At 35.0% G+C, this 18944-nt stretch overlaps 2 protein-coding genes across 2 annotated transcripts in view; both read left to right on the forward strand.

The window, feature by feature from the left end:
- The first annotated feature begins 417 nt into the window (after positions 1–417).
- Positions 418–1515, forward strand: LOC145685173 (uncharacterized). The gene has a single exon (XM_081757526.1). The coding sequence runs from the start codon at positions 418–420 to the stop codon at positions 1513–1515; it is 1098 nt and encodes a 365-aa protein (XP_081613652.1).
- A 6568-nt stretch (positions 1516–8083) lies between these two features.
- The window catches only part of LOC145686004 (adenylate cyclase type 10-like), a 71571-nt gene continuing 60710 nt past the window's right edge, over positions 8084–18944 (forward strand). Inside the window, exon 1 of the mRNA XM_081758837.1 lies at positions 8084–8264. Coding sequence (XP_081614963.1) covers positions 8187–8264 — 78 coding nt within the window. The 5' untranslated portion in view covers positions 8084–8186. The remainder of the gene's footprint in view (positions 8265–18944) is intronic.

Raw genomic sequence — 18944 nt, forward strand, 5'->3', positions numbered from 1 at the left:
GAAACGAAATGAACTGGAAAGCGCGTGTTTTCTTTGTGTAGGGCTATACAGTGTGTAGTGACTGGTAAGAGTTGTGAATCCTTTTGTTTTGTTCTCGTGTTTGAAATTTTGTGTATAAGAATGGGTGATAGTGCCATAAAGAAAGGCAAGCCGTTGCATAGTGATGCAAGAGACATTGTTTTTAATGTTTATAACTTTTTTGCATCTAACAATAATAAATCTGATAGTGTGCGTGAAACCTCCCGAGCAACATGTGTCAGTGAGAGATCCGTGTGGCGAATTGTGAAAGAGAAGGAGAAAAGTCTAAATACAGGACAACCCGTCGTGACACCCGGTAAAGCAAGACCAAATACCCAGAAAAGGCAAACAAATTTGGATTCTTTCGACGAAGCAGTAGTTCGTAGAACAATTCACAATATGTATGCTGCAGGCATTGCCGTGACCGTAAATAAATTATTGTATGAACTTAAGAAAAACATTAACTTCAAGGGTTCTGAGTGGGCATTACGACAAATACTGCGCAAGTTGGGTTTTAGGTTTAAAAAACATTCTATTGGGAACAGGAATCTGCTTCTTGAAAGAAGCGATATTGTCGTTTGGCGACATAAATATATACGCGAAGTGAGGATGTTGCGCGTAAACGAACCTCAAAGACAATTTGTTTACTTGGATGAAAGTTTCGTTCATACGCATCATACTGTACCGAAAGTCTGGTTAGACTCGGAGGGCTGTGGAGGGTTACGAGTTCCGACTGGAAAAGGTCCTCGGTTCATTCTCGTCCATGCCGGTAGTGAAAACGGGTTTGTAGAAGGTGCGAAGCTGGTCTTTTTCTCTAAATCAAGTGCTGGAGATTATCATGGTGACATGAATGGCGATAAATTTTTTTCGTGGTTTCAAGAGCAACTCATTCCAAATTTAACAGAAAACTCAGTGATCATTCTTGACAATGCTCCATTTCACAACAAACAAATTGAAAAAGTTCCAACTTCCAATAGTAGAAAATCAGAAATGTTGTCCTGGTTATCGGCTCATAATGTACCCCATAGTCCGGATTTCTTGAAAGCTGAACTTTATGAATTGATAAAGAAAAACAAACCTCAACATGTAAAATATGTTATTGATGAAATTGCAACAAGCAAAGGACATAAAGTAATAAGACTACCGCCATACCATGCTGACCTTAACCCTATTGAATTAATATGGGCAAACGTGAAGAAATACATCGCTGTCAATAACAAAGCTTTTACCAAACAAAGTGTAGAGAAGCTTATTGAAGAAGCTTTCAAACAAGTAACGAAAGAAGACTGGAGGAAGGCTGTTGAAAACTCGCGTAAATGGGAACAGTTTTACTGGGAAAAGGACTGTCTTATGGATGAACGGATTGACAATTTAATTGTGAGTGTTGGAAGCCATTCAGAATCCGATAGTTCTGTAACAGACAGTGATCGGGAAGACGGGTCTGGAATTTATAGCGACGATTCAGACGACCTCGGTTGCTCACCAATGATAGACTAAAGGTAAGAGTAAATTATTTCTACTTGTATTGTTGTGATTTATTGTGTACATTTTAAAATATTCTGATAATTGTTAGTGTAATATTATTTTTTTCTTTCTTTGTCATAACAATGCACATATATACTAGAATTATACAAATCAATTGTTATCTAAATTCTCCCATAGTTTGCTAACAGCATATTATTACACTGCAGTTTCGACGTGACGTACGAAGCGTTCAGTGAGCTTTCTAAGTACTATCTGTGAGTAGCGTAAGTTGGTAGCCTTGCAACTGAGAGCGCTGACGTCACTGCCAAGATAATTCTCGGGCACTGTAGTGTGACCGGGGTTGGAATCAGAGACCTGACAGAAAAATTCACTTCGTTAATAAAATCAACAACATTCATTTTTGGCATTCAGTTTTACAAAATTCCATTCCGTTGCACTATTTAGAATTCGGTTTGAGATTTTTTTTATCTGGGTTAGTAAATACAAACATTCAGATCTTCGAACCACTCATTGTCAGTTTTCACTCTTGGGTCAGTGTCTTGTATTTGTTAGATTGTGGTTTGCGACCTATCTCGCGATGGGATGCAGACGATGAACTGCAGATCTGGATACTGGACTGCGAGTGAGAATGAGGGAGGCTTAGAAATCTTATTTTCTGGGTCAAAATTTGAGTTCAATTTTCCGGGGATGATTGGTTTGGTGGATGGATCAGTGAGTGTTGACAGCTTGCCCAACCTGGGCCCGGTGGGTTCGCGGTCACCAGTCAGTGACACATTCACGCAACCATAGTCTTAAGGAAAGTGAACATCATACAGAAACACATCAGTATCATCATTATCATTATTTTATTTTATTTATTTATTTTTATTTTATATTTATATTTTTATTTGACTTTTTTGTAAAAAATAATATCTCTACAATACTCCAGATTCCCGTATAAAAAGGATCTCGGTAAACATTCAATGAGACATCCCTATTTATACTAGGATTATGGTTCGTACATCATTCTTTTTAGAACAGAACAGCCTTTAGAAGGGTACCATTCACATGTCTCCATCGTGTATCTGAGGAGGGAAAGTCGCGAAAAAAGGGATATTTTTAGTTATGACGTCATCACACTCTACGTCTCGACGCAGAAAGGCGTGAAAACATATGTAACTGTTCTACAATGCCTCCAGACTTGAGGAAAAAAACAGAAGTAAAAAGTTTTTTTTCTGGTACTTTTTTAAATCGAATAATGAAGATTCTAGCCTATCACCGAAAAATAGATTATATAATTTAAAAGAGTTAAGTGGTCACTTCAAAAAAGTGGGGGCAACTGCCCCCTCTTGCTCCCCCTAATCGCCGCCCATGGTTGATCACTATCTTTCGTGCAATCTGATTGACCGATGATTTTCAAATCTTTGCTGCATTCAGTTTAAAGTTTTGTTAATATTTAAAAATCTTGCTTTGAACACTTTTGTTCAACATTTTGTACTCTGATAAATATGATCAAAACCGTTTATTTGTTAATCGAATAGTTAAAAACCGGATAATGTTTGACGGTTAACCGTGAAACTTGAAATTTAGTTGAAATTTTTTGTTTGAAATTTTTTCGTCTGAAACTGAAAATTTGTTGTTTGAATTTTTGTTTCAAAATTTTGTTTAAATTTTTTTGACAATTTTTTCCAAAATTTTGTTTTGAAAATTTTTGTTTGAAAATTTTTCGTTTGAAATTTTTGTAATTTTTTTGTTTCAATTTTTTGTTTCAGAATTTTTGAAAATATTTGATATTTTTTTGTAATTTTTTTCAAAATTTTTTGAAATTTTTTCGTTTGAAATTTGAAATATTTTTGTTTTATTTTTTTTAGTTCCAAAACTGAATTTTTTGTTTAAAATTTTAGTTTAAAAATTTTAAAAATAGAAAGAAATGTGCTAACCAAACCAAATTCACAGATCATGCTGTGTACTAAATTCAAATTGATGACTCCGTCCAACGAGTCTTTTATAGCATAAAGATACAGATCCAAAGTTTAGAAAACGTAATAGTTCTTCTTGGTTTGAAGCTTCCATGGGTAAATATCTTGCTGGTAAAATAATATCCTTATCATTTTCAAGCTTCACTACGATTGTTAATCCAAACTTTGTAGGGATCATTTGACTAGCTAAGATTCTATAAGGTACATTCTGTTGTACATCGGTAAATGATTTCATCACATTACGTGAGTTTAGAAACTGCAGACAAGTAGCCATGATGACGTTATGAAGAATACTATTTCGAACGTTGATGAAAAACTGACGACGTTGCATTACCATGTTTGGACGTGTACTATTGCATCATGATAAACAATGTTACCAGATGTTTTTGTTCTAAACAGTTCCGGTTCTTTATCAATGAGTGCACAAACTTAAAAATTTGAAACCAAAATTTTCCAAACAAAAATTTTTAAACAAAAAAATTCAAAATTTTTAAAATTAAAATTTCAAACAAAAAATTTCGGTTTTGAAACTAAAAAAAATTAAAACAAAAAATATTCCATAAATTTCAAACAAAAAATTTGAAAAAATTCAATCAAAAATTTTGTTTTACAAAGAAAAATTTCAAAAAATTATCAAAAAAATTTGAAACAAAAAATTGAAAAAAGTTACAAAAATTCCAAACGAAAAATTTTTAAACAAATTTCAAACAAAATTTTCAAACAAAATTTTGAAAAAAAATTAAAAAATTTCAAACAAAATTCTGAAACAAAAATTTGAAACAAATTTTCAAACAAAAAGTTTCAACGAAAAAAATTTCAAACCAAAAATTTCAACTAAATTTAACGTTTCACGTTTAACTATCAAACATTGTCCGGTTTTTAACTATCGATTAACAAATAAACGGTTTTGGTCATTTATCAGTGAGTACAAAATGTTAAACAAAAGTGTTCAAACCAAGATTTTTAAATGTTAAGCAAAACTTAAAACTAATGCAGCAAAGATTTGAAAATCATCAGCCAATCAGATTGCACGAAAGATAGTGATCAACCAATCAGATTGCATCAACAATAACTTTGCCAGTGCCAGATTACATCATCTTGTGATTAAATTCCAAAGTGTTGTAGCATGTATTGCCTTTCGTCTATAAGTCATAAGATTCAATAAGGTACCTGTCAGATTTCTGAAAACTCAAGGTTAATTCAACCACCACCAATGATCTTAGACTATGAGCTTAACTAAAGTTCAAAGTATTGTTTCAAATTTCGCGCCTCATACTAAAATTTTGTTTATCACAATTCCCAAATTTAAAGAATACTTCTCTCGATATACCTGTCTTAGAATTAATCATATAATTACATGTTGTAGTTAGGTCTCAATTAGGTCAATTGTTTATGTTAGCAGAAGCAACAGTTGTCTAGAAACGTGTTATTTGATAACTTCCACGAATTTTGAAAAGGAAATAAATCCCTGTACACTACCTCATCAAGGTCAATCACATGGTACATCGTGTTGCTTACGTTTATATTTGGCGGGAATAATCAAAACCAATGACGTAATTTCATTTTGACAACTCTCAAATTATCCTACAAAGTTTAAATGTACCAACGTCCTGGACACCTAATCCCATCATAGGTCAATAACAGATCACGTGACCATACTCATATTTGACAATGAATTACCCAAAGAAAGAGATACCACCCAATTCTAAGAACAATTGCCTATTATTAATTTCACAATAAAAATGCACCCCTCCCAAAATTTAAGATTGATACATAAATACACCTGTGTCTTATGAAAAAGTATTAAATCCTGTACTCATTCAATAATAAAGCCGTATCAAGAAAGATAAAATAGGTCAATAACCTTTAAAATTTAAATAGCTGGCCATAAGAGGGACACCCACATTTACAATGGGTCCTAGAAAACGTTTACCGAATTTTGTTATTTGATAATTCCCAAATTTAAAAGGGAACATAAACATATAAAGGTAATAAACCTCTGTACATACTCATATAACGTGCTAAATCCTTATCAAAGAGGTCAATAACCTCCGAAATTTGATTTCTGGTAGTTCTTTACCCATGAAAGGGAACGAGGTGGATCATCCAAATTTATAGTGGTACATATTGAATTCCTGTACTATGATACCAAATGCTTATATTAAACAATTTCTAAAAACTGAGTGGATGAGCCAAGATACCCCTCCCAGATTTTTAAAGGGTGCATCAATGTACCCATGTCTTATGATGAAAAATGAATCCATATACATGTCCATATAACCATATAAGATAATAAGACCGCTTCAAAGGGGATAAATTGGGCCAAAAATCAAACACGTTGTACAAGATATTGCTTATGTTTATATTTTGGCAATTTTTTACCCATGAAAGGGAACAAGGTGGACCACCCAAATTTATCATGATACATGTTGAGGTCATGTACTATGATACCGAATGCTTAAATTGGAAAATTTCCAAAATTTAAGGGGTTGGCGATGGTACCCTCCCAAAAATGTAAAGGGGTGCACCAATGTACCTATGTTTTATAATAGGGAATGTACCGCTATACATGATCATATAACCATATAAGGTAATAGGACCTCATCCAAGGGGATAAATTGGGCCAAAACCAAACACGTGGTACAACGTATTGCTTACGTTTATATTTTGACAATTTTGTATCCCTAAAGGAACGAGGTGGACCACCCAAATTTATACTGATCTATATTAGGGTTCTATACTATAATACCAAATGTTTAAATTGGGCAATTTCCAAAATTAAAGGGGTGGGTCAAGATAACCCCAAAAATTTAAAGGGGTGCATCAATATACCCATGTCTTATGATAGGAAATGGACCAATATACATGACTATATAACCATATAAGGTAATAGGACCTTATCAAAGGGGATAAATTGGGCCAAAAACCAAACACGTGGTTGTACTAAAATTTGGCAATTTTGTACCCCTAAAAGAGGACGAGGTGGACCACCCAAATTTATAGTGATCTATATTAGGGTCCTATACTATAATACCAAATGTTTAAAATGGGCAATTTCCAAAATTAAAGGGGTGGCCCAAGGTACCCCTCCAAAAAATTTAACGGGGTGCACAAATGTACCCATATCTGATGAAAGGGAATGGACCCCTGTATACGCCCATATACCTATATAAGGTAATAACACCTCATCAAAGGGGATAAATTAGATCAAAAACCCCGAAATTTAACATTTTGGCAATTTTTTACCCATGAAAGGGAACGAGGTGGACCCCCAATACTAATAGAGGTCCATACCCCGGTCCTAGGCTACCATACCCGATTTTTAGATTTGGCAATTTCCAAAATTTAAGGGGGGTGGTCCTATGTACCCCTGCCAAAATCTAGAGGGGTGGTCCTAAGTACCCCTAGGTCATTGACCCCAGGCCAAGGTCATTGACCTTTGACCTATGACGTAACAAAGGTCGGGGTCAAAGTCCAAAACGCGATCAGGTGCTGCCATTACTACTAACGAAACCCACTTGTTACTTTTTTTTAAAGATTTTCCTTGAGGTAGTCTCTATCGGGTGTTCCATAAAGTTCATATGTAAGTCGAAGTACGATCACATTTGTAAAGATCATAGGTTCCATATGTTCCGTACATCTCTTTCCAACTTACCGGAAAGGATGCTGGAAGTATGTCTTGATTGACCTAACTACTTTCAGTGGAAAAATATACAGTATATGAGCTTCTGCCCGTGTTTTCGCCTAGTTATGTCTCCTTTTAGCAAAAGATATAAATTGTGGATTGATAGAGATGGAGAACGATGAGAAAACCCTATTTACAGATGCCCCATGTTTCCATACGCAAGACAAACTTTGGCATTCATGTATGTCAGTGATTAGATAAGCTATTTCCAAATGATTGGATAGGTTGACATGGTCCTGAGGGCCGTCCTCCCAGATTTTAACCTAGTTATTTTTATCTTTGGGGACATGATGTATCAGGAAAAGATACAAAACATATACAAACTCAAGGAACGGACTGGTGAATCCACAGAAAGGTCTATATATAAAATATTGCACTACTTTCTTCTGATTTGATGCAAAACTCCGTATTTCAAGCCTTCATTAAGTATCCAGGAGGCGATCTACTCCTTCGAAGCGACTCTCCTAGATCCACTAGTGAAGAAGAGTAGGTATCGTCAATGCCATTACATGCATATCTTCAGCCATACTTGTTCTTCAGCAGAGGGGAATGTGTTTTCTCAACATTGATAGTCAGATAGAACATATTATAGCTATAATTGAAACTTTTTTTCCAAAATATTATTTTTCTATGTATAGAAAATTACGAGATATTTTCTATAACAGAATAGCGTTTACAGAAAGGCCCTTGCCTATCTCTGCAAGATTTCTAAAGTGAAGGATACAACATTTTGATACATAGAAATTCTACTAGTATGTATTCAGCAAGTTTGGTATCTTAAAATTAATAGAGCTTATGTAGGCAGACCAATATGTCTGCTTATAATCTGCGAATTTTTAATTTTAACAGCACTCTTTTAATACCTAATAAAATTATTGTTTGTGCTTCTCGTTTCTTCTTTTTATTCAACTTCTTGTATCACTCGTATGCTATGTGATCTGTGACTCGTATTTTATACTTGCTTCAATCAATAGATTCTATATATATGTCTGGATTTAAATCATATTTTACATTTAGTTATTTTGATTAACTTGTTGAAAATGAATACTAGTAAACAGAAGGAAGAGGAACCAACGAAAGTTCTTTTACAAGATAAAATTAAATTACCTCTTTCTGCCGTAAGGACAACTATTTGCTTTGTGTAAAATTTTGGTTAACGTTTAGACGAAGTGAACCAAAAGTAGATATAAAAAAAAAATAGAAAATTTACAGGAGAAATGAGTTGAAGTAAGGGAAGCGTAATTGATTTGTGTCTCATTTAAGAATGGGAATAAAAGTACATTTGTAGAAATGAGAAATGCTGTAGGAACCGTGGTGCACAATTGTTTGAAAGCAGTGTCCGTTTGATACAAAGTGCTAATTGAAAATATCTAACCTATCCTAATATTAGAAATTAGCGAAGTTGTAACATTTTTTTAAAAAAAAGGCTAGCCCCTGTCAACTAAATATTGGCCAAAATTTTAATACAATGAATTATAACCTTTGTTTATTTCTAATTCATTCACAAGGTAGGATATTGAGGATAATTTCTATATATATAATTACTCACTATACAGCTTATGGAACCTGAAGGTCTATGGTTGTAGGAAAAAGTTGTTACTGAGTTTCATAGCAAATTCATTTGTGGATACTGTCGTGTAGATTAAAAATGTAGTTAACATATGATAAAATACTTTGGTGCAAGTGGAGAATAAGCCGTCGTACTTTTCTAAAAAAAAAATCTTCTCTTCTTTCAAATAATTTCCAAAGTGGAAATTAGTATGTTACACAGTCGTCTTATGTACTCACTAATTTTAACCCTTGTACACCTCTTGTAATGCTTTGACATTAGTAACATTTAATTTGAAAGCATAAAATAATGGAGCATACATTGTGTAGAAATGCTCCGACAGTGGAAATTAATATCCTAGGCAATTGTCTTTCATGTGCTCTCACTCATTTTAACCGTAAAATTTGCCTACCATTTTTATGATGGAATATCCTGCGCCAGTACCAATTCTTTACATCTCTATTCGTGGTGTAAATAATATTTTAATGCATTTTAGAATTGTATTTATTTTTGGTGCCTACAAATTAATCGCGTACAGATTTATATTATTCCAGCAAACTGATGTACCATAGAAACGATTAATCGTGCGAGGAACACACACACTAAAATGTGATAAGTGGTAACCACAAACTAGATTTTACTGCATTCCAATTTAGGGCAAGATAAACCTCGTACAGACGTGCAGCAGCGCAAGAAGGAGGTGCATAGGGAACAGACACGTCAGTTATGATGGAAATGCATGTAAACGAAGATTTGTTTAAACTATTATTCGTGCGGAAAACACATATCAATCCTTGCTTAGTGATGACTACAATCATTTGGCTATGCAGCTGAAAGCTGACTATGTTACAGCACGTTGAAAACGTCAATGTTAAACCACGAACGGATGCAGAAGTGTCATGGGGCGGATTAACTCCCCGAAGATTGTTGTAAACTCGAAATACTGTATATAATTTTGTGTCAAAACAAAATAAAGTAGTGCAATATACAGGGCGATTCTTTATAGGGTTTACAACTTCAATCAGTTCTGATTCTTTATTGGAACCACATACAAACTTGGTTTATATGTCATTATACTGCAAAACACTTCAAGTTTTTTTTTTTTTTTTTTTTTTTTTTTGTGATAAAGCCATTATGGCTCAATGTGTGCATCTGCGGTCATCCTGGACACATCCCAACGAAAGTCGATTTCCTGCCAAACAGTAGCCAGCATTTCGGGGGTAATGTCCGCGATAGCTGTTGTAATGCGATGTTTCAGTTCATTAACATTATAAGATAGGGGAGGGGTGTACACAGTGGCGGCTCGTGCTACTTATACTTACGAGGGCTGCATAAAATAAAACACGTTATTTAGAAATTAATTCCATATCATGGTCCTTTCTTGTAGTAAACTTTTCGATAACTCTATCATTGAAGTTAGGGATCTTTTCAAACATTTCCTTTTCTATCGATAACATGGCAAGTATTGTTAACCATTCTTTTCCCATTGTATTTCTTAGAAAAGTTTCCACTCTTTTAAGGGTAGGCATCATTCAGGTTCACTTGTAGTTAGGGGCAGCATTATGAATATTTTCTAAAGTTTAGCACTTCAGAAAAAGCGGAAACAAGACTATTGCTTACACGGGTAAAAGTGAGGAGAAACACGGGGGACGCCATACCCTCATCTCTAAAAAACATGTACGGCGTCCCCCAAGTTCCTAAAAAAAATAGACCTATACAATGGACAAAGATAGGTAGGGGGACGGCATGACGTCATTCCGCTACCGACCGTCTCCCTACCTTTTCAGATCCACTTTTACCGCTGATTGCTTATAATGTACTGGAGGAAATTCACAGCATTAAGTTTCCTGATCTCTTTCCTTGCACGGACAACACTAAGTTCAGTATAAAGTTCATCTTTATCAAAAACAGGAAAGAGCTCTGTACATTATTGAAGATTTTTTCGGGAAAGAATGCACTAAACTGATCAAAATTAGATTTCTGCAGGAGTGAAGATATAGATAAGTGATCTGTAAAATGGAAGCGCAGGTTTACTTGGTTTAAAATAACGTCACATTTCTTTGGCGGCGTCTGCTCTTGACAGTATATTTGAAACTATTCTCTTTCGGTTTTGGTTTTACGTTTCATTATTAACTAGTCCTATTGATTCCCTGATTTTATTAATTTCAGTAGTGAAGGCAGATAAATATGGCTGAACTTTTGCTGCATCTATATGATGACTATTTAGTTTTTTTACATAGAATATCTAGATGTTGCGTAACTAAGTGAAAAAAATTAGCCAGAAACAAAATTCTTCATTCAATAAGCATTAGGGTATATCTCCCTCCCTACAAGGCAGACGCTTCATTTATTGTTGTAGTGCTTGAGGTTTCGGATTCTGACAAAATTTGGAGATATTCTTTTAGTTCTTCCTGCTTTTCGTACACCATATTAACAGATCTAGATTTAAAATTTCATCTGGTTGGTCCAATACTGGGTATCCGCTTTGCAAAACAGGACTCTAAAACTGCTGTTCTGTTATGAGAGCGAGAAGAAAACCGAGATAGCGGAAAGATTAGAAAAAATATTCTGGCTTTAGTGTTTTGTCTGGTGGCTCTTTCCATTACAAAATTTAATTGATGAGCAATACAGTGCATAAAATAAGCATTAAGAAACACCTCTCTCACTTTGGCCTCGACTCCATTTATAGCTCCACTCACTACAGGTGCGCCATCATAGCTTTGGCCAACAAGAAGGCCGCTCATAAGAACGAAACAGACCACTCTAAAAGAACTGCAAAAAATCTAATTATATAGTTTCATATTTCATAGATTTTTTCACTTGTCTTTTGGGAGCACTGATACAGAAGATAAAAATCACAGTAACACCAGATCACTCGCACGACACCACGAAAATACTGAAAGAATTAAATATAATCGTATTTTGAAAGAATTAAATATAATCGAATATTACACAATAAATCAGCTGCCTACTAGAAACACCCCGACAGCAGACAAACAAACCAACCCCAAACAACATAAGTATACTCAGCGTTGCTAATCAAAGAAAGAGAGGTTATGTCACTCTCGAAGCTAAAGTCAGAAACTAAAGTTTTGTATAGGATTGGCCAGGGGGCATTTTCGCGGATCCGAAGAGCTTCTATCCTCTGATCTGATTGGCCGATACAGATGCGAAATCACGAGTCATGACGTACATATAGCACAAAGTAAACTCCAGTTACTGTTGACCATTGTGGCCGAGAGACTTACCGCAACATTCTAGTAAGGAAAATTGTTTTTGGCGTAGGTTCAAACCCTGCCTCCTGCCTGAGGAAAGTTTTTTTATTATTTTTAAAATTTTTATAACACTTCTTTTGTTAAAATAATATTAAAAATAATATTCAGAAAGTGATTTAACGATTATTTTTTAAAATTTTCATTAAACTTCTTTCATTAAAATAAGTTTGCCCTTGTACTAAACAGATCCAAAGTGATTTAACGATTATTTTTTTTAAAATTTCCATTAAACTTCTTTCATTAAAATAAGTTTGCCCTTGTACTATACAGGTCCATAGCGAAAGTAGTAGTAGTAGTTGTTGTTGTAATAGTAGGTGACGTCATCGGTACATGGCCAATAAGAATGCTACTTCAGCCATGTTTTGGATGAATCTCTTGGGATCGGCGAAAATGCGACGAGGGGATATTTCCCTGGAATTAGCAAGCTTGAATATACGTAATCACCGCTGATCAAATCAGACGAACTTAAAATTAGGGATGGTACCGAGACCGAGACTAGTCTCGGTCTCGTCTCGATAATACGAGACGAGACCGAGACGGACTTTTATATACCGAGACGAGACCGAGACGGGCTTTTACATACCGAGACGAGACCGAGACCGAGACAGACCTCTATAAATCGAGACGAGACCGAGACGAGACCTTGGTCAGTCTCGAAAGTCTCGGTCTCGTCTCGAATCTTGACAGCTATTTTGCCTTTACTCAAAATTTGTTTCGTTGCTGTGTGAGATAATATGGGAATGATTGACTGATGTACAGTGGCGTATTTAGGGGTAGGTGTCGGGCTCAAGCCCCTCCCGAAATAAATTTCTGATAATTTTTTTTGCATTGCACGTATATCACAAATGTTTCTTACCCGTTCCTCAAGCCTCTCCCGAAAAAAAAATCCACTGCTGTTGTATATAATCTTCTCTCTCTCTCTCGATATATATATATAATATGATCGATCCAGGATATGATCAAGGGAGGGACTACATCATACTTTGCCTCTTTATCCAGTGTAAAGCAGAATTGAAGCTCATTTTATTCAGTATATACCTAAGCGTTAAGGGGGGATATAGGCCTTCCCTTGGATCCGCGCCTATATAGATATAATTAAAAATGCTGAAAATTTGTGCCATGTTGTGTGAAATATTGAAAGGAAAATTCTTCCGTATACTCTGCAATATCACTAGATAAATAAGCAGTGTTGCCAACACAAAATAAAGTTGTATTTCTTAAATTGCACTATGTAAGGTATTACCTATTTCTAATTTAGATATTAAATAAAACCACAATACCACATACATTATTCAGTGTAACAAAGGACAATACAGTATCACCAACATCAACATTTTGGAGATCTCTAATAACTCAAATGGCATAGACGGTGCAATGCGTATCATTTGTATCTTAGCGTCAAATACTATGATCATGGTATAATGTATTTTGAATGAAGGAAGGAACAAAGTTACCAGAAATGGAAAATGTAACTTTTTCTAAAGACTTTACTTCGAAAACGCGCTGACATATCACGTCTCATCATGCAGATGCTTCCAAAAGACTTAAGTGATCATAATGTCATTTACAACAATTGTTATTTCAAACCGTTTCAGAGATAGCAAACACATGGATAGTGATTGTTATACTGCTTAAAATAACGTATTTGTGTTAAATTTTTATAATGATTGTTGCTTTAGTTTGCTTCTATAACATCACAACAATAGTTTTTGGTGGTTTTAATTACTAGTTGCAGTTCCATTATTTTAAGTACTGTTGCCACTTAAATAAATTGCTAAATAATATTCTAAATATAGTGCAAATAACGTAGCTAAACTGTAAAATATTTAAAAATTACTCGTAATTTATTTTATGGTGCAAGAATGTTTTCAAAAGACGATTTTTTTCGTAGTCTTTATAATGTTAATGTTAATGTCAAAGTTTTGGTTCCAGCAATGCGTGTAAATGCAAATTGTAACTAAAATTAAATGTAATTGATAACTTTTCAGTAACCCTAGTTGTTCCCTTAAGCCTTAATCCTGATGTACACAAAACCATGGTTAATTAAAAGTTCTAATTACATCCTAGTTACATTTCACTTTAGTTTGACCACGAACCACCTCAAACTCGATCCCTACCATATAGCTATATACAATTATTCAAGGACTTACAGTTAGTAATACACATTGTGTTGATTTTTGGTTTGGTTTGTTTTAGTTTAATGTCCCACGATTATGCTAGGATGTCTAAAGGAGACGTGGAGCTAATGATTATAATGGAATCCGAACCACTTCGGTCGTTTAACTGTACCTCCACCGGAAATCAAATTCGGGACCACGCGAACAGAAGTCAAGCGTGCTAGCCACTAAACCAAATGGAGGTCCTCACATTGTGTTGATTTAAATCATTGAGTCAGTGTTGTCAGAGTCGAAAATCAAAAACTAGCGTGTCTGTGCTCCAAAAGTAGCGGATTTGAACTATTTGTGGGCCAAATATATACAATAGAAATGAATTATTTTGCAACTAATGACTGGTACTAATGAAATGATTTTTAACATATACTAGAAAATGTGCTGGACATTTTGCAAGAAATTATGATCGATGAACAAAAACAATTCTAGACAGGATACGACGAGATAAAAACAACCTATAAAACGTCCTTGTACAAGAAGGTTTGATGAAATCAAGGACAACTGGGGAGTAACCTAGCTGTAGTGAAGACTTGGAAGGATCTTCATCCAGCAGTGGGTTGATTATGATTATGGTAATGATTTTATTATATCTGGACCTCAGTGATAAACTAAACCAAGTCATAATTTCCTAATTTTACAGGAGAAGCGAAAAACCGGTTCCTTAAGTAAGACCTATAGTACTGTTTTTCAAACTATACTAAGTAGTTACAAAGTAATAGGATGCTTTTAGACTTACATTATTACACCACTAGAAAGAACATAGTATATTAAAAAAGTATTGTTCACTCAATTTCGACCAAAAAGTAACTTAGCATAGTCTATCTCTACAGTTCATACATACACATACACACACACACACACACACACACATATATATATATATATATATATATATATATATATATATATATATATATATATATATATATATATATATATATATATATATATATATATATATATTTAAAAAACTGTTATAATGAAAATTTAAAATGAAACAGTAAATATCTATTCTTCGGTACTTTGTTCCCATAATGTTCGGCAGGTAATACTAAATCTTCTGCTTTCAAAGGCTCCAACCTGTCATGTTATGTCACTGTCTTGAAGTACGATACAGCATTCATGCCGTAATTTTTCATATAAACTTATCGACTGTGAGCTGTCTCTCCATACTCCTTGCTCGGTTGCTACATAAATTGATGCACCAATGATGTCTGTTTTTACTCCTAACCTCCCTTCTTCGCAATTACAGAAGAAAGACTTCTTCTAGCTCTTTACTAGTGGGTAACGTTCCCATTATAGCCGACACGTTCCCACGTTGAATGGCTACGCTTATGCGTTGAATCAGGAAACTTTTTGCTCGATTATCTCCTGATTTAATCGATAGACGGTGGCCGATTTCTTTTATAAATTTGAGGTCTCCTTCTTCCCAAGAACCGCTAGACTCAATTGCTATTGCGACAAAGCAATAGTTATCGAGTAGATTGCTATATTTATTCCTTTTTTCTTTCGCTCCTCGAGCAGCTACGAGTCCAGCTTGTACTGAGGCATATTGTAGGTTGGAGGGGGCATAGGTGTCTGAACATGTGAAGTCCCAAATCAATGTCTTTCCTTTCTTCCAAGGTACTAATGTCATACCATCGGGTCTTTTTCCGTCAGATCGGCTGCATCCAATCGGTTCCCTCACTGCTGGGACTCCTGCTGATATTAATGCTCTTAATATTATATCATTTACACTTGAATGACGTGGGTGTCTGCCTGCGCTGCTTTTGCACGACAAACCGTGTAATCCTTTTTTATCTACAAAGGTGTTACAAATGGGGCAGTGGTGTGGTTCACATATATCTGCTCCCAACCGTAGTGCATAGGTATATATAACTTTTACTAGGTAAGGTAGGGTAAAAACGGATCCAAAATTTAACGAAATTCGTACAGCGAAAAAAAAAATATTTTTGATTCTTCATATTGCAGCAAAACTACGAAAATTAATAGAAAAGAAAACTAGAAAGTTAAGAATCACTTGTTTTGCCAGGACAGAGAAAATAGATACATATAGGTCGAATTACCTATATACTTATATAATATGTATGTCCATGTTTCGCAAGTAATTTTTAATCAATATAAAATTTCAACATAATGAACGCACGATTAGTTTTCTCCACACCACATGCACCGCTGAGAGCTCAGGAATAAGCTTAATCTATGTTACGGCACTAGATATATGCTTATGTAATACATTACGACCTTATGAACTTGTATAAGAAACAGAATGTACTTAAAGTGAGACGCGAACTATACGAAACATCGGACTTTGAATCTAACTTGTTTGGTGATCCAACCCGAGACCACAGATAGCAAACGAGTGCTGTAGCTCCCACCACAAGGTTCAGGAAGTTCCTGTTTCAAAGTGTCAGTTAAACACTGATATGTGAAACGGCAATAAAGCATTTGGTCAATTTGAAACAAAATATAATGTAGTAATAATTTACTCTATTTGTTAAGATAATGAACGTTATATTCTGTTTTTAAAATGACAGTCAAAGCAGAATGTATTGGATAATAACTGAGAAATTGTAAATTGCAATTTCGGCGCTATTAAATACATTCGTACTCCTATGTGTTGCGTTATCCGTTAGGAGGTATTGAACAATTTTGATTCAAAGGAAGGAAATAAACTATTATATAGTACTGGAGTTAATTTAATAGAGTTTAATTGTATAGGCAGTACTGAGGCTATTTGAGATAAAGTCTATTGCTGAAAGTGAAATATGGGTTACTATCATTGCTTTATCCCAGGTATGTTATACTCACTGATGATTGAAGCTGGAACACACACATGGAAAACATTGGCGCTAGCAAATTACCTACGAAGAGGTACACCATAATTCTATAATATAATAATTCTATAATATAATAATAATATAATTCTAAGTCAAGAATGAAGGCAAAAAATAAGAAGCGGAAACGACAGACGGTACGATAATAATACTTTCACAATTTTAATTTCACACTATTTATTTCGAGACTTTCGAGACGAGACCCGAGACGAGACCGAGACTTGGCCTTCGAGACCGAGACCGAGATCGAGACAAGCATCTGTTGAACGAGACGAGACCGAGACCGAGACGGCGATTTTTGACTCGAGACGAGATCGAGACCGAGACCGCTACTTATCAACCGAGACGAGACCGAGACTTTATAAAGTCTCGTCTCGTCTCGTCTCGATACCATCCCTACTTAAAATGACAAGAACGCGCTTGCGCAAACTGTCAAGCATCCGAAAGAACTGCATGTAAAGCAGTCAGTGACGACGCCAGCTTTAAGTTCTTAGGGGGCCAAAGGAGGGGCAGATACATTTTCGGGGGGGGGGGCTATTTGCCATACCAAAAATGACATATTTATTACGTTTGACGTATTTTACATTACATTTTGTATTCCATTGCTGTTTTCATATTAGACCTATATGATTATAAATGAAACTTATTTCAAGTAAAATTTGTAACTAACAAATAACTAACGTCTGCACATGAAATATTTTTCAATGAAACTTTTGAAGCCTAAACATAAATTGAATTACTTTCGCGTATGCTACAAGTAACACATTCGTCTAATACTATATGCTACGTCTCTCTCTCTCTCTCTCTCTATATATATATATATATATATATATATATATATATATATATATATATATATAGAGAGAGAGAGAGAGAGAGAGAGAGAGAGTTTACGAGGAGCTGCTGAAAATGTCGTAGTCCAATCCAGAAGGAGTGTAGGTACTATAAAAAATGAAACCGTAGTTTAGAAAAACATATCTCTGTATATACAAACACAAATATTCATATTAATAATGACATTCTTATTGTTTCTCAGGCTTCTGAAGTGATTATGTGTGCTCAAACAGCGAATTTCAAGAACATTTAGAACCTAACTGTTATAACATTTTTGTTCCACCAAGGAAAGTCACCGAAGTAAATTAATTAGGAAATCAGTGAAACACCACGGGACTCTCCTCCGTTATATACAGTGGTGAAGAAGTAAGTGGCTTAGTTTAAACGTGGCGATTTCTCAAGAAATTATGCTTTACATCCAGGATGATTAAAAGGAATGACTCTTCCCGAAATCATGGATGCAATTTGTGATATTATTCTTGAAAATTGCACTCATTTCAGCCAGTGGTGGATATAGCCCTGGGCCGGAGGGCCTAGGCCACCCCAGTTTTTGAGTGACAAAAATAATTTAAGCTATTATTTATATAGTTTTTAAAGTGTATAGTAAACTCACGATATACTTATTATAGTCTGAGGTCTGGTTGCACCCCGCTTTCTCAGTTCTGGACATTTCCTTGGAACTCATCAGTAGCATAATTTAGAATGGCTTAGTTATGCGCATGCGCAAGTTCTCATATATGGTTCCCAAAATATGTCAGGCGAATAAAAGAGTGACGGCATTAAGAGAAGTCTTCTTCCAATTTGACCGTAATGCTGATCAATTTCGCTCACGAATAGTAACCATAGATGAAATATGGTTGTACCACTATGATCCTGAATCGAAACAACAGAAAATGGAGTAGTAGCACATAGCACTCATTTCTTCATCGCCCCAAGAAGTTCAAGACACAGAAGTAGGTTGAGAAACTGTTTGCAACATTCTTCTGGGATAAGTATGGAGTCGTACTCATAGACTACCTCCGCAACGGTCAGATATTTAATCCAGAATCTCTACATTACTTACAAAACTGAAGAAAAATTCAAAGTTCAACGCCGCGGAAAATGAAAAGAAAGGAATCATGTTCCTTCAGGA

The sequence above is a fragment of the Thermobia domestica genome, chromosome 5 (genome assembly GCF_964235325.1).
Source record: "Thermobia domestica chromosome 5, izTheDome1.hap1.1, whole genome shotgun sequence".
NCBI classification, from domain to species: domain Eukaryota; kingdom Metazoa; phylum Arthropoda; class Insecta; order Zygentoma; family Lepismatidae; genus Thermobia; species Thermobia domestica.

Coding starts and splice junctions, on each gene's coding strand:
- LOC145685173 (XM_081757526.1), top strand. CDS start 418: ATGTATGCTGCAGGCATTGCCGTGACCGTAAATAAATTATTGTATGAA.